The sequence below is a fragment of the Lipotes vexillifer genome, unplaced genomic scaffold, assembly GCF_000442215.2.
Source record: "Lipotes vexillifer unplaced genomic scaffold, Lipotes_vexillifer_v1.1 scaffold82, whole genome shotgun sequence".
Lineage (NCBI taxonomy): Eukaryota > Metazoa > Chordata > Mammalia > Artiodactyla > Lipotidae > Lipotes > Lipotes vexillifer.
Genome location: NW_006783121.1, coordinates 2,143,958 through 2,156,683, shown reverse-complemented (window position 1 = coordinate 2,156,683; position 12,726 = coordinate 2,143,958). Strand labels below are relative to the sequence as shown.

Below are 12,726 nucleotides of genomic sequence, written 5' to 3'. Positions count from 1 at the left end.
AAGAAAAAAAAAAAAAAAAATGAGTTTCCATATATATTGTGGATGTGATTGGTTCCAAATATTTGAGCTATTTTTAAAATGTATTTTCTTCAGTGATCTGTTATTTCTTACTGATAGTCTCTTAGAAATTTAGGTCTCTTCTTTGTTGATAAGCTTTACCTTAGGTAGATATGAAATGTGATTTAAAACCTGTGGAATTGATCTATAGTCATGGTTTAAATATGTAGAGATTTTAATTATTGCTTCACAGGCATCCTGCTGTATGTTAATTTACGTTTGTAAAGTTCTTGGGCAATATGATTCTGCTGATTCTCTTAACCACACAAGTCAGTAAATTTAATTAAATTTTAATTAGAAAATATTTAGTGTTGACTATATGTAATCCATTCTGCTAAGCATTATGGGAGACAGAAAGATGAGTGAGATCATATAACAGTCTTCAGAGAATTTATAATCCAGAAAGGTGGGTAAAGACACTTCTGGTACGAATCATAATGTCAAGTAGTAAGAGATGCACAAACACGGGCATTCAAAGAGAAAATAATGCATTTAGATGGAGGACTTACAGGAAAAAAACATTAATGGAGGAATTGACAGTCAAGTTGAGCCTTGATGGGTTGGGAGAGATGGAGTTGGAGTTACCTTCTGGGAAGAAAGAATGAAAAATGAGGTCAAGCAGGGAAATGCAGGGAAGACTCCAGGAAAGAGAATATGTCTGATTTTTATTGGAACATGTGGTCTAAGGCCTGAGGCTAGAAAGGTAGGTTGAGGCTTGATCAGAATCAGGACTTGAAATGTGTTAAATAGTCCAGAGAAAATTTTTGGACAGAAGACTGTGGTAATCTGGCATTTTATAAAATGAAGAAAAGAAAAGAATGATGCTGCAGAGACCCTAGTTGGGAGGCTTCTGCCATATTAAAGGAAAGGTAACTAGGGCTAAATTAGAATGGTAGACAATGAAAGGGAGTCATTCTAGAAGTAGAGTAGTAGTAGAGTAGGGTCATGACAATAAATCAAATCAAGTTCTCTGTGATCAGTCTTCAAGTCTTTTGTCACACATGGGACTTCATCTCCTACCATTCTTGCTTCCAAGCCTGCTTGTTCAGCTGTGACCACACAGGTCTCCTCACAGATCCTGGAACATTCTGAGCACACTAGCTACCACCTCAGCGCCCTATTTGCTTTTATTCCCTCTATTAGGAAAGTCCTTATTTCCTTCAAGGCTCTGCTCAAATATCACCTTATCAAATAATCTTTCTCTGACTACACATTAAAAAATAACATCCTGGCTCTCCTTATTCCATTTGCCAAGGTTTATTTCTCTTCATAGTACCAAAGCATTGACATTTTATTATATAGTTATTTATTTATCCTCTGTCTCCCTTTTAGTAGATGGTAAGCTACATGAGGGTAGGGGCTTAGTTTGTTGCCAGTTATATCTCTGTCACCTAGAACATGCCTGGTACTTAGTGGGAACTCAATAAATATTTGTTAAATGAATGAACAGAATAAACGCAAAGGTGAAAGAGGTGGTGGATCAAGAAATTATGCCAGTGTTTCAAGTCTGAAGGATGCAAGGGATAGTAGTAGTATTATCAGAATATGGAAGAGGAGTTGATTTAGGAGAACAGAGACATAGGAGAAGAGAAATTTGGCTTTATAAATTCAGGTTTAAGTATCCGACGCTGGTGAAACAACCAAGGCAGTGCTGTAGAATGGGCAATCTAAAATGTGAAGAGAAGTCTGGGATTGAGGTAAAGATCTCTGAGTCATCCCCATAGAGTCAATACTCAAAGCAATGGGAGTGGAAAAAAGAAGGACAAGCAATATAAAGACAGGATTAACAGATCTGAAAATCAAAATTTAATTTGGGATATTTAATGTTTTAATTATATAAACTTATTTATACTTTTTTTTCTTGTTTATTTAATAGCTGGGTTAACAACTTTGGCCATGAAGGTCTTGGACTCTTGTTGGATGTGCTGGAAAAGCTTCTGGACAAGAAACAGTAAGAATAAACATGAAAAAAAATCACCACGGGGGACATTTTTAAGCACAGCATAATATGTTTCTTCCTTTTATTCAGGCAAGAAAATATTGACAAGAAGAATCAGTATAAACTTATTCAGTGCCTCAAAGCATTTATGAACAATAAGGCAAGTAGTATTTATTTCTGCCTCTGTTGCAAAAGGTGAGAACTTGCCCAACAGACACTATGAAACAGGCAAAATAGTGGATGCTTACTCAGTTTTCAAAAGGGTCTTTATAATGCAAATCATCATGAGTTTCATTTAAATATCATTTAAAATATACTTTGCTTCACACAATATTTATTGGCAGGTTTTTGCAATCATGCAAACATACAAGTCTTGTTCCCAAATCAGATAATACTCTTGTTTTTCCATGGTGGTAGGAAAATTTAAATGGGATAGGTTGAATAACATTTCCTTACAGAGAGTTTTTATTCTAATGTAAAGGACAATTCAAAGCTATGATTTGATTTTTTTTTTTTTTTTTTTTTTTTTTTTTTTTTTGCTAAGAATGTTATAAGGTTAAGATTTTTCTTTCTTTCTTTGTTCAATTAATGTCAGTGAGTTAACATACATAAAAGACATTTCTGGCACATACCAGGGTTTTTTTTGTACCTGTGTGATACCAGTTGCATTATGAGGGACTCTAGGAATGCCAGACAAGGGTTTTTCTTCTAAAAGTAGTCTTTGCTCAGGTTATGAAGTTAAAGTCATTTTTTCTATAAACTTGTTTTGTTACTCTCTTATACATGATTTGTGCTATATTCCTATAGGTAAAATACCACTGACTAATTCACTAATTGAATAATTCCCTTTAGATGGTGTTTTAATAATCTCAAAATATTAATTAAAAATGACTAATTATAACAATAACCCAAAACTTGCCAGAAGTAAAATATAGCTATTAATAGCCAATGCAGTAAGATTATCTACTTAAGTAATCTGCAGTCTTTCTTAAGTGTGTGGGATTATATATAATTATGTGTATATTATACACACATGTATCAGCAAAGAAGTTTTTGGCATGTGGAACAGATGGATGCTTGCCAATTGACATGAGTCTCCTGTATAGAATATACTAATTGTGCTGTTCTTGGAAGTGTCTTCCAGAAAGATTTCCATCAGTACTAGTACAGAATTTCTGAACTTCTGAGCTCTTAGTCTTTGGTGACAAAGTTATGCAGAATCTGATACCTAACAAGAAAGCAGTTAATGAACATTGCTTCTCCACAGCTCAAGATGGATCTCTTTTTTCAATTGAGGGAAACAAAGAAATAAAGGAAAGACAACACAGTACTAGAAATCAGGAAATATAGTCCATGATTTGCCACTAAGTTGTGTGGCCTTTAGAAAATCATTTGACCTCTCTGCCAATCAGTCCCCTCACCTGTAAAATTAGGACTCTGATCTAAATTCTTACTGACTTGAGTAGTCAACTCTTACAGCTTTCCAGGATATAACTGTAATCAGTATAGTTACTAGAGAAAGTGACATTTCCTGTAGAGCCTTTTCCCACGAGACAGAAGTTGATATGTTCATACGTAATTATTTATTACCTAAGAGTTTGGCAGTTTTGAAGAACATGACTTTTTTTTTTTATTAGAGTATAGTTGATTTACAGTGTTGTGTTAGTTTTACAGCTAAGTGATTCAGTTATACGTATACATGTATCTATTCTTTTTCAGATTCTTTTCTCATATGGGTTAGTACTACTCTGTATTAACAGTGAAATCTGACAACATTTCATTGGAACAAAATTGCCATTTCAAGCTAACCTTTAGTTAAACACCACACATTTGAATATTTTCATGGTTCCTAATTTATCTTCTAAAAGAATTCAGTGTAGCATTCCCTATGCTATGCAGTAGGTCCTTGTTGGTTATCTATCTTATATGTAAAGTAGTCTTCTGTGTGTGTTCATCCCAAGCTTCTGATTTATCCCTCCCCTCCCACGTTTCCCCTTTGGTAACCATAAGTTTGTTTTCCATACCTGTAAGTCTGTTTCTGTTTCATAAATAAGTTCATTTGTTTCTTTTCTTTCAGTTAGATTCCACATATGAGTGATATATGGTATTTGTCTTTGTCTGACGTACTTCACTCAGTATGACAACCTCTAGGTCCACCCGTGTTGCTGCACATGGCATTATTTCATTTTTTTAATGGCTGAGTAATATTCCATTTTATGTATGTACCACATCTTCTTTATCCGTTCCTCTGTCAATGGACATTTAGGTTGCTTCTATGTCTTGGCTATTGTAAATAGTGCTGCAATGAACATTGGGGTGCATGTATCCTTTTGGGTTATGGTTTTCTCCGGATATATGCCTAGGGTGGGATTGCTGGGGAATGTGATAGTTCTATTTTTAGTTTTTTTTTTTAGTTTTTTTTTTTTTTTGCGGTATGCGGGCCTCTCACTGTTGTGGCTTCTCCCATTGTGGAGCACAGGCTCCGGACGCGCAGGCTCACTGGCCATGACTCACGGGCCCAGCCGCTCTGTGGCATGTGGGATCTTCCCGGACCAGGGCACGAACCCACGTCCCCTGAATTGGCAGGCGGACTTTCAACCACCGTGCCACCAGGGAAGCCCCTATTTTTAGTTTTTTAAGGAACCTCCATACTGTGCTCCATAGTGGTTGTACCAATTTACATTCCCAATAACAGTGTAAAACATGATAGTTTAACTTAGATTATTCTATACTAAGATTAGCCTTTAGTTAGAGCATGTTAATGTCTTGCGCATAGGTCCTAGGAACATGAGTAAATGGTAGGTCTTTTAAATTATAGGCGTGTGAAACAATGGGCATAAAGTACACATTCAAAATAAAAAAAATATACAGTAAAATATCCATTTCGTGTTGGAGTGAATTGTCATAATCAAAGAATGAAACTTTCGTCTGAAATAACTCATACATGAAATTTGCTGGCCCTGAGGAGTTTTGATTACCTACTTCAAAAACTCTTTTTGCTTATACAATGCATGTAATAATAGGATCATAAAAAGCAACCCATTGTCCCTTAACTTCCATTGCTGTAATATTGCTCTGATGTTTAGATTGATGGTTTTCCATCATTTCTCATATCTTCATTTTTATTTTGTGTATGTCCCTACACATTAGAAACTACTTTTAATAATAAAATGGAAATTTGAAAAATTAAATGATTTCACTCTCAGTCTAACTGATTTTTAAAGTTATTTTAAGCATGGTAACCATCTCTCTCAGTTTTCCACATCACTTATTTTCCTTAGTACTTATTATTTACCGGCTACCTTTATACTTACATAGTCCTTCTGTTTTTCTTTGCTTCTTTTTAATATCGTCTCTTCCATTTCCTTTTTTTGTCTTGTCTCCGTAAATTTCCTTATTTGTTATGACCTTGAGTAAAGTCATATTTAAGAGCTTTAGCTATGTTTTTTTTAGTCCTGAATTCTTTTAGAAGATAAATTAGGAACCATGAAAATATTCAAATGTGTGGTGTTTAACTAAAGGATAGCTTGAAATGGCAATTTTGCTCCACTGAAATGTTGTTGGATTTCACTGGTAAACTGTAAAAAGAAGCAAACATATTTCATAAGAAATCTGAGAAATACTTTGTGGGACAAAGATCAAAGAAAATATTACCTTCTTCATGTAGTGAAAACCTGAGTTTTGGGCTTTCTTCAACATTTTTTTACCTAGTCATTCTTATGATGCACATTTGCATGCATATATTCAAGCCTAGAAAATAAATGAAAATGGTGTCTGGCTTCTCTGCCTAGTTGACTGTGACACTTAGTAAAACCCAGGCTCCATTTCTTTCTGTTCATAACTTTTGTAATGCAGCACAACTGCTTGAATGAGGGAGGCTAAGAGAGAGAAGGTATAGGAAAATCCATACAGAGGTCTACTGCTTCTTTAACTGGCATGTAGTATACAAAAGAGCTTTTCAATGTTTTACCCTTTTTGTTCAACTTAGTTTTCCATACAAACATATTGGAGAATTTAACCCTGAGTTCCAGACATTTCCAGGGAGACCCAGTGACATAAGTAGAACTGCTTTAGAAAATCATATCAGTATGTGCTTTACATATTCTTCTTTGTTGAGAAAATATTGGTGGTTCCCATATTTCTTCCAAATTTTTATGGAAGTTTTAGGCAGGCTAATGGAGATCATATCTGACCAAAGGACCAAAACTCCAAGATGCAGTCATTTCAAATAAAAAACAAACAACTGGGCTTCCCTGGTGGTGCAGTGGTTGAGAGTCCGCCTGCCGATACAGGGGACACGGGTTCGTGCCCCGGTCCGGGAAGATCCCACATGCTGCGGAGTGGCTGGGCCCGTGAGCCATGGCCGCTGAGCCTGCGCGTCCGGAGCCTGTGCTCCGCAACGGGAGAGGCCACAACAGTGAGAGGCCCGCGAATCGCAAAAAAAAAATAAAATAAAATAAACAACTGCATTTGAAGAACATTCATCTAATTAAATAGAACCTCACTTTGGAGGTATTGGTTTTTAGAAAATCATTGTTTAGTTGCTTTTTAAAATTAAAGATGTGTTCCAAAAACATTTTGAATGAAAGTTCATTTTTAAAAATTTTTTTCAGTTTGGATTGCAAAGGATTCTAGGGGATGAAAGAAGCCTTTTACTGTTGGCAAGAGCAGTTGACCCCAAACAACCCAACATGATGACTGAAATAGTAAAAATACTTTCTGCTATTTGTATTGTTGGAGAAGAGAACATGTACGTATTGCTCTATTATTATATTAACTGTATAGAAAATGACACTTGAGAAATTAACAAGTCCTACTTTTGTGCTGTTTCTTTTGATAACTTGCATGAAAATAGTATTAAATTTTAGGAAAAAATATTGGTATTTTTACCTTATCTATTTGGATATTAGCTTTTTTTGATTCTTTGAAAAATAGGTTTAAAAAGATAGAATCCTAATGGAGAGTTGGATATTCAAAGTGAATGAATAGAATTTTGTCTAGTTGAAGGTAAAGCAATTATTAGAAAAGTGGGAAAAGGTCAGTTAGGGAGTAATTTTGGCTAAACACAAACACAGGCACATACATATATATACCCTACACAACATACACCCTCACACATGCACATCACAAAATTTGACTTCCTTACCTGAATTAACTAGATGCTTTATTTTGTACTATAATTTTATTTTATTTTTTTAACATCTTTATTGGAGTATAATTGCTTTACAATGTTCTGTTAGTTTCTGCTGTATAACGAAGTGAATCAGCCATACATATACATATATCCCCATATCTCCTCCCTCTTGTGTCTCCCTCCCACCCTCCTTATCCCACCCCTCCAGGTGGTCACAAAGCACCCAGCTGATCTCCCTGTGCTCTGTGGCTGCTTCCCACTAGCTATCTATTTTACATTTGGTAGTATATATTAGTCATGACACTCTCTCACTTCGTTCCAGCTTACCCTTCCCCTCCCCGTGTCCTCAAGTTCATTCTCTATGTCTGCATCTTTATTCCTGTCCTGCCCCTAGGTTCTTCAGAACCAATTTTTTTTTTTTTTTTTTAGATTCCATATGTATGTGTTAGCATACAGTATTTGTTCTTCTCTTTCTGACTTACTTCACTCTGTATGACAGACTCTAGGTCCATCCACCTCAGTACAAATAACTCATTTTCGTTTCTTTTTATGGCTGAGTAATATCCCATTGTATATATGTGCCACATCTTCTTTATCCATTCATCTGTCAATGGACACTTAGGTTGCTTCCATGTCCTGGCTATTGTAAATAGAGCTGCAATGAACATTGTGGTACATGACTCTTTTTGAATTATGGTTTTCTCAGGGTATATGCCCAGTAGTGGGATTGCTGGTTCATATGGTAGTTCTATTTTTAGTTTTTTAGGGAATCCCCATACTGTTCTCCATAGTGGCTGTATCAATTTACATTCCCACCAGCAGTGCATGAGGGTTCCCTTTTCTCCACACCCTCTCCAGCATTTATTGTTTGTAGATTTCTTGATGATGGCCATTCTGACTGGTGTGAGGTGATACCTCATTGTAGTTTTGACTTGCATTTCTCTAATGATTAGTGATGTTGAGCATCCTTTCTGCCTATGGTAAGTGAAAAGATGAAGCAATATTAATGGAATGAAATTAATTGGTTGGAAAGAACAAAAGGCTGTTTGGTAACTACTCAGAGTGCACATAAGTGCCAATTTCAGCAAGTTGTTGCTGACTATGCATTAGATCATTTCTTCTTATGGAAATAATATTGAGTTAGAAGCAAAATTACAGATTTGATAACCAGTTGGTAAGAAACCATTGAGATAAAGAATGTAATACCTGCTACGGACATGAACTAAAATATTTCTTCTGAACACTCTGTGTGGCAGTAATCATTTCAGTTTGAATTAGAATGGGGCAGGCAAAGATTTAGGATTCTTCTAATATGTTGACTTTCTCATACCTCTTGGAATAAAATGAGATGTTGCTTAGTGCTGGTTCATCCTTCGAAACCAAAAGACAAACACTGAACAAAAATATTATCACACAACATTAAGTCTTATCTCAGTGAGAATAAACTGAGCATGAGATAACTTATGCAGATAGGCTTCCTTCCTTAGGTTTTATAGAAAAATCAGTTTATACACAAGTAAGAAATATTTTTCTAGACTTAGGTTTTCAGTACTTAATTCATATAATGCACCCTACCCTGGTATATTTTATGAGTTAATTATAATTTCAGATATAGTTTGATAATAGTAGTATACTACACAGAGGTTAATTTGATTCAGACACTGTACAGAGATAGTTTCCAATATTTTTGTTCAGGTGAATAAGTTTCTTGTGCTCAGTAATTATAGATGCTTCTCTAATTTACTGGGCTTTCTCTTTTAGGTTTTTTTCCTTGTTCCATTTTCAAAGAATCCTGGGTTCTTTTTTTAAGTTCTTTAAAAAATATTTATGCTTTTCAGCACTTTATTATAAAATTACAGTCTGTTTACACTTGAATAAACTTTGAATAATTGTAAATGCCATATCACGTTTAAGTGACATTAATATCTATGTTAACACATGAAATATCAAAACCTGAAACTTAAAATTTTAATGTTTATCAATTAAGTATATTTTTTAAAAATGTCACCCAGAAAAATTATTTTCCTCAAGACTTTCAAATCAACTTTTCATTTTGGTGCCCTAAAGTTATTTAACTCTATCAACATTTGCCTTGTAGAAATATGTGGACAAGAACACAATTATTAAATTGTAGTGGTCTATGTGAAAACATCAAGCACCAGAAAGAAAACAGGGAAGACTGTATAAGGGATAACCCATATTCATATAGTATGTGTACGATGTATTTCTCATTTCTATTTTTTTTTTCTATAGTCTAGATAAACTTTTAGGAGCTATAACTACAGCAGCAGAACGAAATAACAGAGAACGATTTTCACCAATTGTGGAAGGATTAGAAAACCATGAAGCTTTGCAATTACAGGTGAGTTAGTTTCCGGGGTTATATTTAGAGTACTGGTTTTGTATGACACCAACTCCATTTTAGCTAGCATTTAAATAGAAGGGAACAAAAAAATGAAATTCTTCCTGTTGCTTGGTCATTCATAGAAGCTGAGGTTTTGTCTCTGAAAATGACTATTTGTTTAAAATTAGGAAAAGTACTTTGAATTATTATAAATATGATGATCATAAATATTTGGATAGAAATTTAGTAATTATTGTAATAAGCCATGGAAATTAAAGCCTTAGCATTAATTAGGGCAAGAGGGCAAACAGTTCAGCCAGTGCCATTATCCTGAGGGTTAATGAAGTCTGTGTGGGCTCGTTGTAGAAATTTAAGAAAACTAAACACATCTCTTTTTTTTGTGCCATTCACACAGCATTCAGAAGTTTCACTGCCCAGAATAGGGAGGATTGAATTGCAACTCTTAGGTCATGGTCTGTCTCATAGCCCTGTGTAGACCCAGCCTATATGTCTTCTTTAGAAAATGACAAAATTTGCTATCTTTTCTTAGATGGTTTCAGGACATGAGCCATTTTATGAAAGATAACATTGTTCTTTAGTGATGAGAACTCTTATTTATTGACCGCACTTATCGTGTGAGATCCTGGACTAAACATTTGAATTTACATATACTATCTAGTTTAATTCTCACAATTCCGCTATGTAGGTACTATTATTATCTCCATTGTGCTTATGAGACAAATAGGCTGAGATTAAATAACTTGTCTAAGGTGCCGCAGCTTGTAAGTGGGACAGTCAAATTCGATGCCAGGTTTGTTAGTCTGTGGTGCCCATCTCTTTCTTTTAGACAGTGTTTAGCATTTAATGTACCATGGGAAACACTTTCTGAAATATTTTTTAAACCCTTGTAGTGTCATTCAACAAAGAGAACATGGGTCCATGTTTATTTTATGAAATTATTTAGTAGTGAGTGTTTAAATATTAAAATTTCTTATCTGATATAAAAACAAGAAGTTTCTTTTCCCCTTTTTAATTTTATTGTTAAGTGTAGTTACCTGTTTTCACCAGAGTTTCAAACTACAGCAGATAGATAATTTGGCTTGTCCAAAGAAAATACTGTAGTGTTACGAAACTATAATCCCTTTCCAAATACTTGAAGAAATTTGTTGTTACTTCTACTCCAGCTATGATGAGCATTTCGGATAGACTTTTATGATGTGTCTTTTATGGCCAGTGTATTACATTTTTTAATGCTTAGGGGATTTCCTTTCAGTGCTTTCCTTTTTTAAATATACTTCTTATTACACAATTTATTTCAATAAAATTTAACATCTCTACTGAAAGGTTTGGAAACTGTCTTTCTTAAGATGACTTCTTGAAATCTTTGTTCTTATTCCTGTGCTTGGGCTTACCTAACTAAATCTCATTGACTTTTAGTTGTATGTAGGAGTTTGTACTTGTCTTGCAGAGTTTGCTTAGGAGGAATTAAGTGTTTTATCTATATTCAGAGTTTTCATTCCTCACTCAGATCACTCACTCACTCAAAATCACACAGCTGTTGAGAGGTAGAGCTATGATTTGAAGCCAGGTCTATGTGATGCCAACATCTGTATACTCTATTGTCTGACCTTTAAATGACACCCCTGTCATAGAATAGCTCAGCCCACACAATGAGGTGGGAATGACATTTGCTAGCTTTCACGAAGCTGGACTGAATGGAATGATAAAAGTGGCAAGTTTTTAACAAGGAACATGGAAGGATCATAGACGTCTTGCTAGGTATTCAAGAAATTGTTGAATACTGATTATAGATGCAAACATATGCAAATCACAATTTGAAATTTCCTATTTTAATGAGGTACGAAAGTTAGTGATTTGTTATATACAGAGCCTGGTACTCTCAGAAGAATTGTGAAGTGAGTTTGTTTATTTGGATTATTTCACGTGGATGAAAAAAAATATCTAAAAGTTCAAAAATATATTCAGAATACAGAATGAAAAACAAAAGTTTAAAATCCGTTGTTTAAAGAATGAAATGAGTGCTGTATTTTAACAGAATTACTTTTCTATTTCTGTAGTATCCTGAGACTTCTCAAAATGTTATTACAGTCTCAGGAAGTAATTCTGTTAAAATACAGGGCTAATTATATTTTTAAATAATAACTACATACCTCCCCCCCACACCCCTGCTTTTTGGATTCCAAAAGAGGTTATTAAGTTCTCACAGAAGTTTTCTAGCTCATATATTTTGTACCTGTGATAGGAGTTTTATTATCTTCAGTAGTTCAAGAAATAGACAATAAATCATATATCTTCATATGTTCTCTGTTCATTGACTTTCCTTCAGCTGAGTAGCCTTCTCAAGTCTCCCCCATACTACAGTGCCTTCTTTTGATCCTACTTATCCTTCAAAGTAGCTTCTCATCTTTCTTTTTCATTTTATAGTCTAAGTCTCTAAAAGAATCATCCATACTTGTTTTCTCTGTTTCCTAAATTACCTTTCACAGCTCAACTTTTTCACAGTTCTTCAAAAGGTTGACAGTGATCTTTGAATTTCAAAGTCCAGTGGCTTCTTTCCAATCCTGATTGCTTGGCTCTATTGGTCACTCCCTCCTTGAAAATTTTCCTGCCTTTGGCTTTCTAGGCACCATCCTCTCCTTGCTCGCTGACTACCTCTAACTGTTCTTTCTCTATCTTCTTCATGTGTTTCTTCTTACTTCTTGGCTATTTTATTCTTTATGTTCTTTTCTTGGTCCCATTCTGTCATCATTTTTGTTTATACATACATATGGACACACATATACACACGTATATAAGCTCATATACATATACATCTATATGTATTGATACACACATATGTGAATGCTCTCAATTGCTTCTCTAGCTTTAACGTCCAACTATGTTCTAGTGATTCCCCAGGTTTTAAGTCTGGCTCAGATTGGTATTCAATCCTACCTGTCCAAAAAGCTAACTGGATGTTTTAGAAGCGTCATAAAAATTCAAAATTAAAAATAGCATTTATAAGCCATGTGCCAATGTTCTAAATAATATGTTACCTCATTTTAAACCTCACAGCAATTCTCTGAGAGAGATAGTAGTAGTATCCCCATTTTATAGATGAGTAAGCCGAGGCTCATAGAGGTTAGATAACTTTTCTAGGGTCACATAGTAAATAGGAAGTAAAGCTCACTTTAGACCCTAGAGTATCTGTCTTCAGAGTACCTCCTCTTAGTAAAATGAGCATTTTCTCTT

The 12,726-nt window shown here is 34.7% G+C and overlaps 1 protein-coding gene across 1 annotated transcript in view; it reads left to right on the top strand.

The window, feature by feature from the left end:
• Positions 1 to 12,726, top strand: part of DIAPH2 (diaphanous related formin 2) — an 886,998-nt gene that overhangs the window by 229,658 nt on the left and 644,614 nt on the right. Inside the window, exons 6-9 of the mRNA XM_007455866.1 lie at positions 1,934 to 2,008; positions 2,087 to 2,156; positions 6,610 to 6,746; positions 9,384 to 9,492. Coding sequence (XP_007455928.1) covers positions 1,934 to 2,008; positions 2,087 to 2,156; positions 6,610 to 6,746; positions 9,384 to 9,492 — 391 coding nt within the window. The remainder of the gene's footprint in view (positions 1 to 1,933; positions 2,009 to 2,086; positions 2,157 to 6,609; positions 6,747 to 9,383; positions 9,493 to 12,726) is intronic.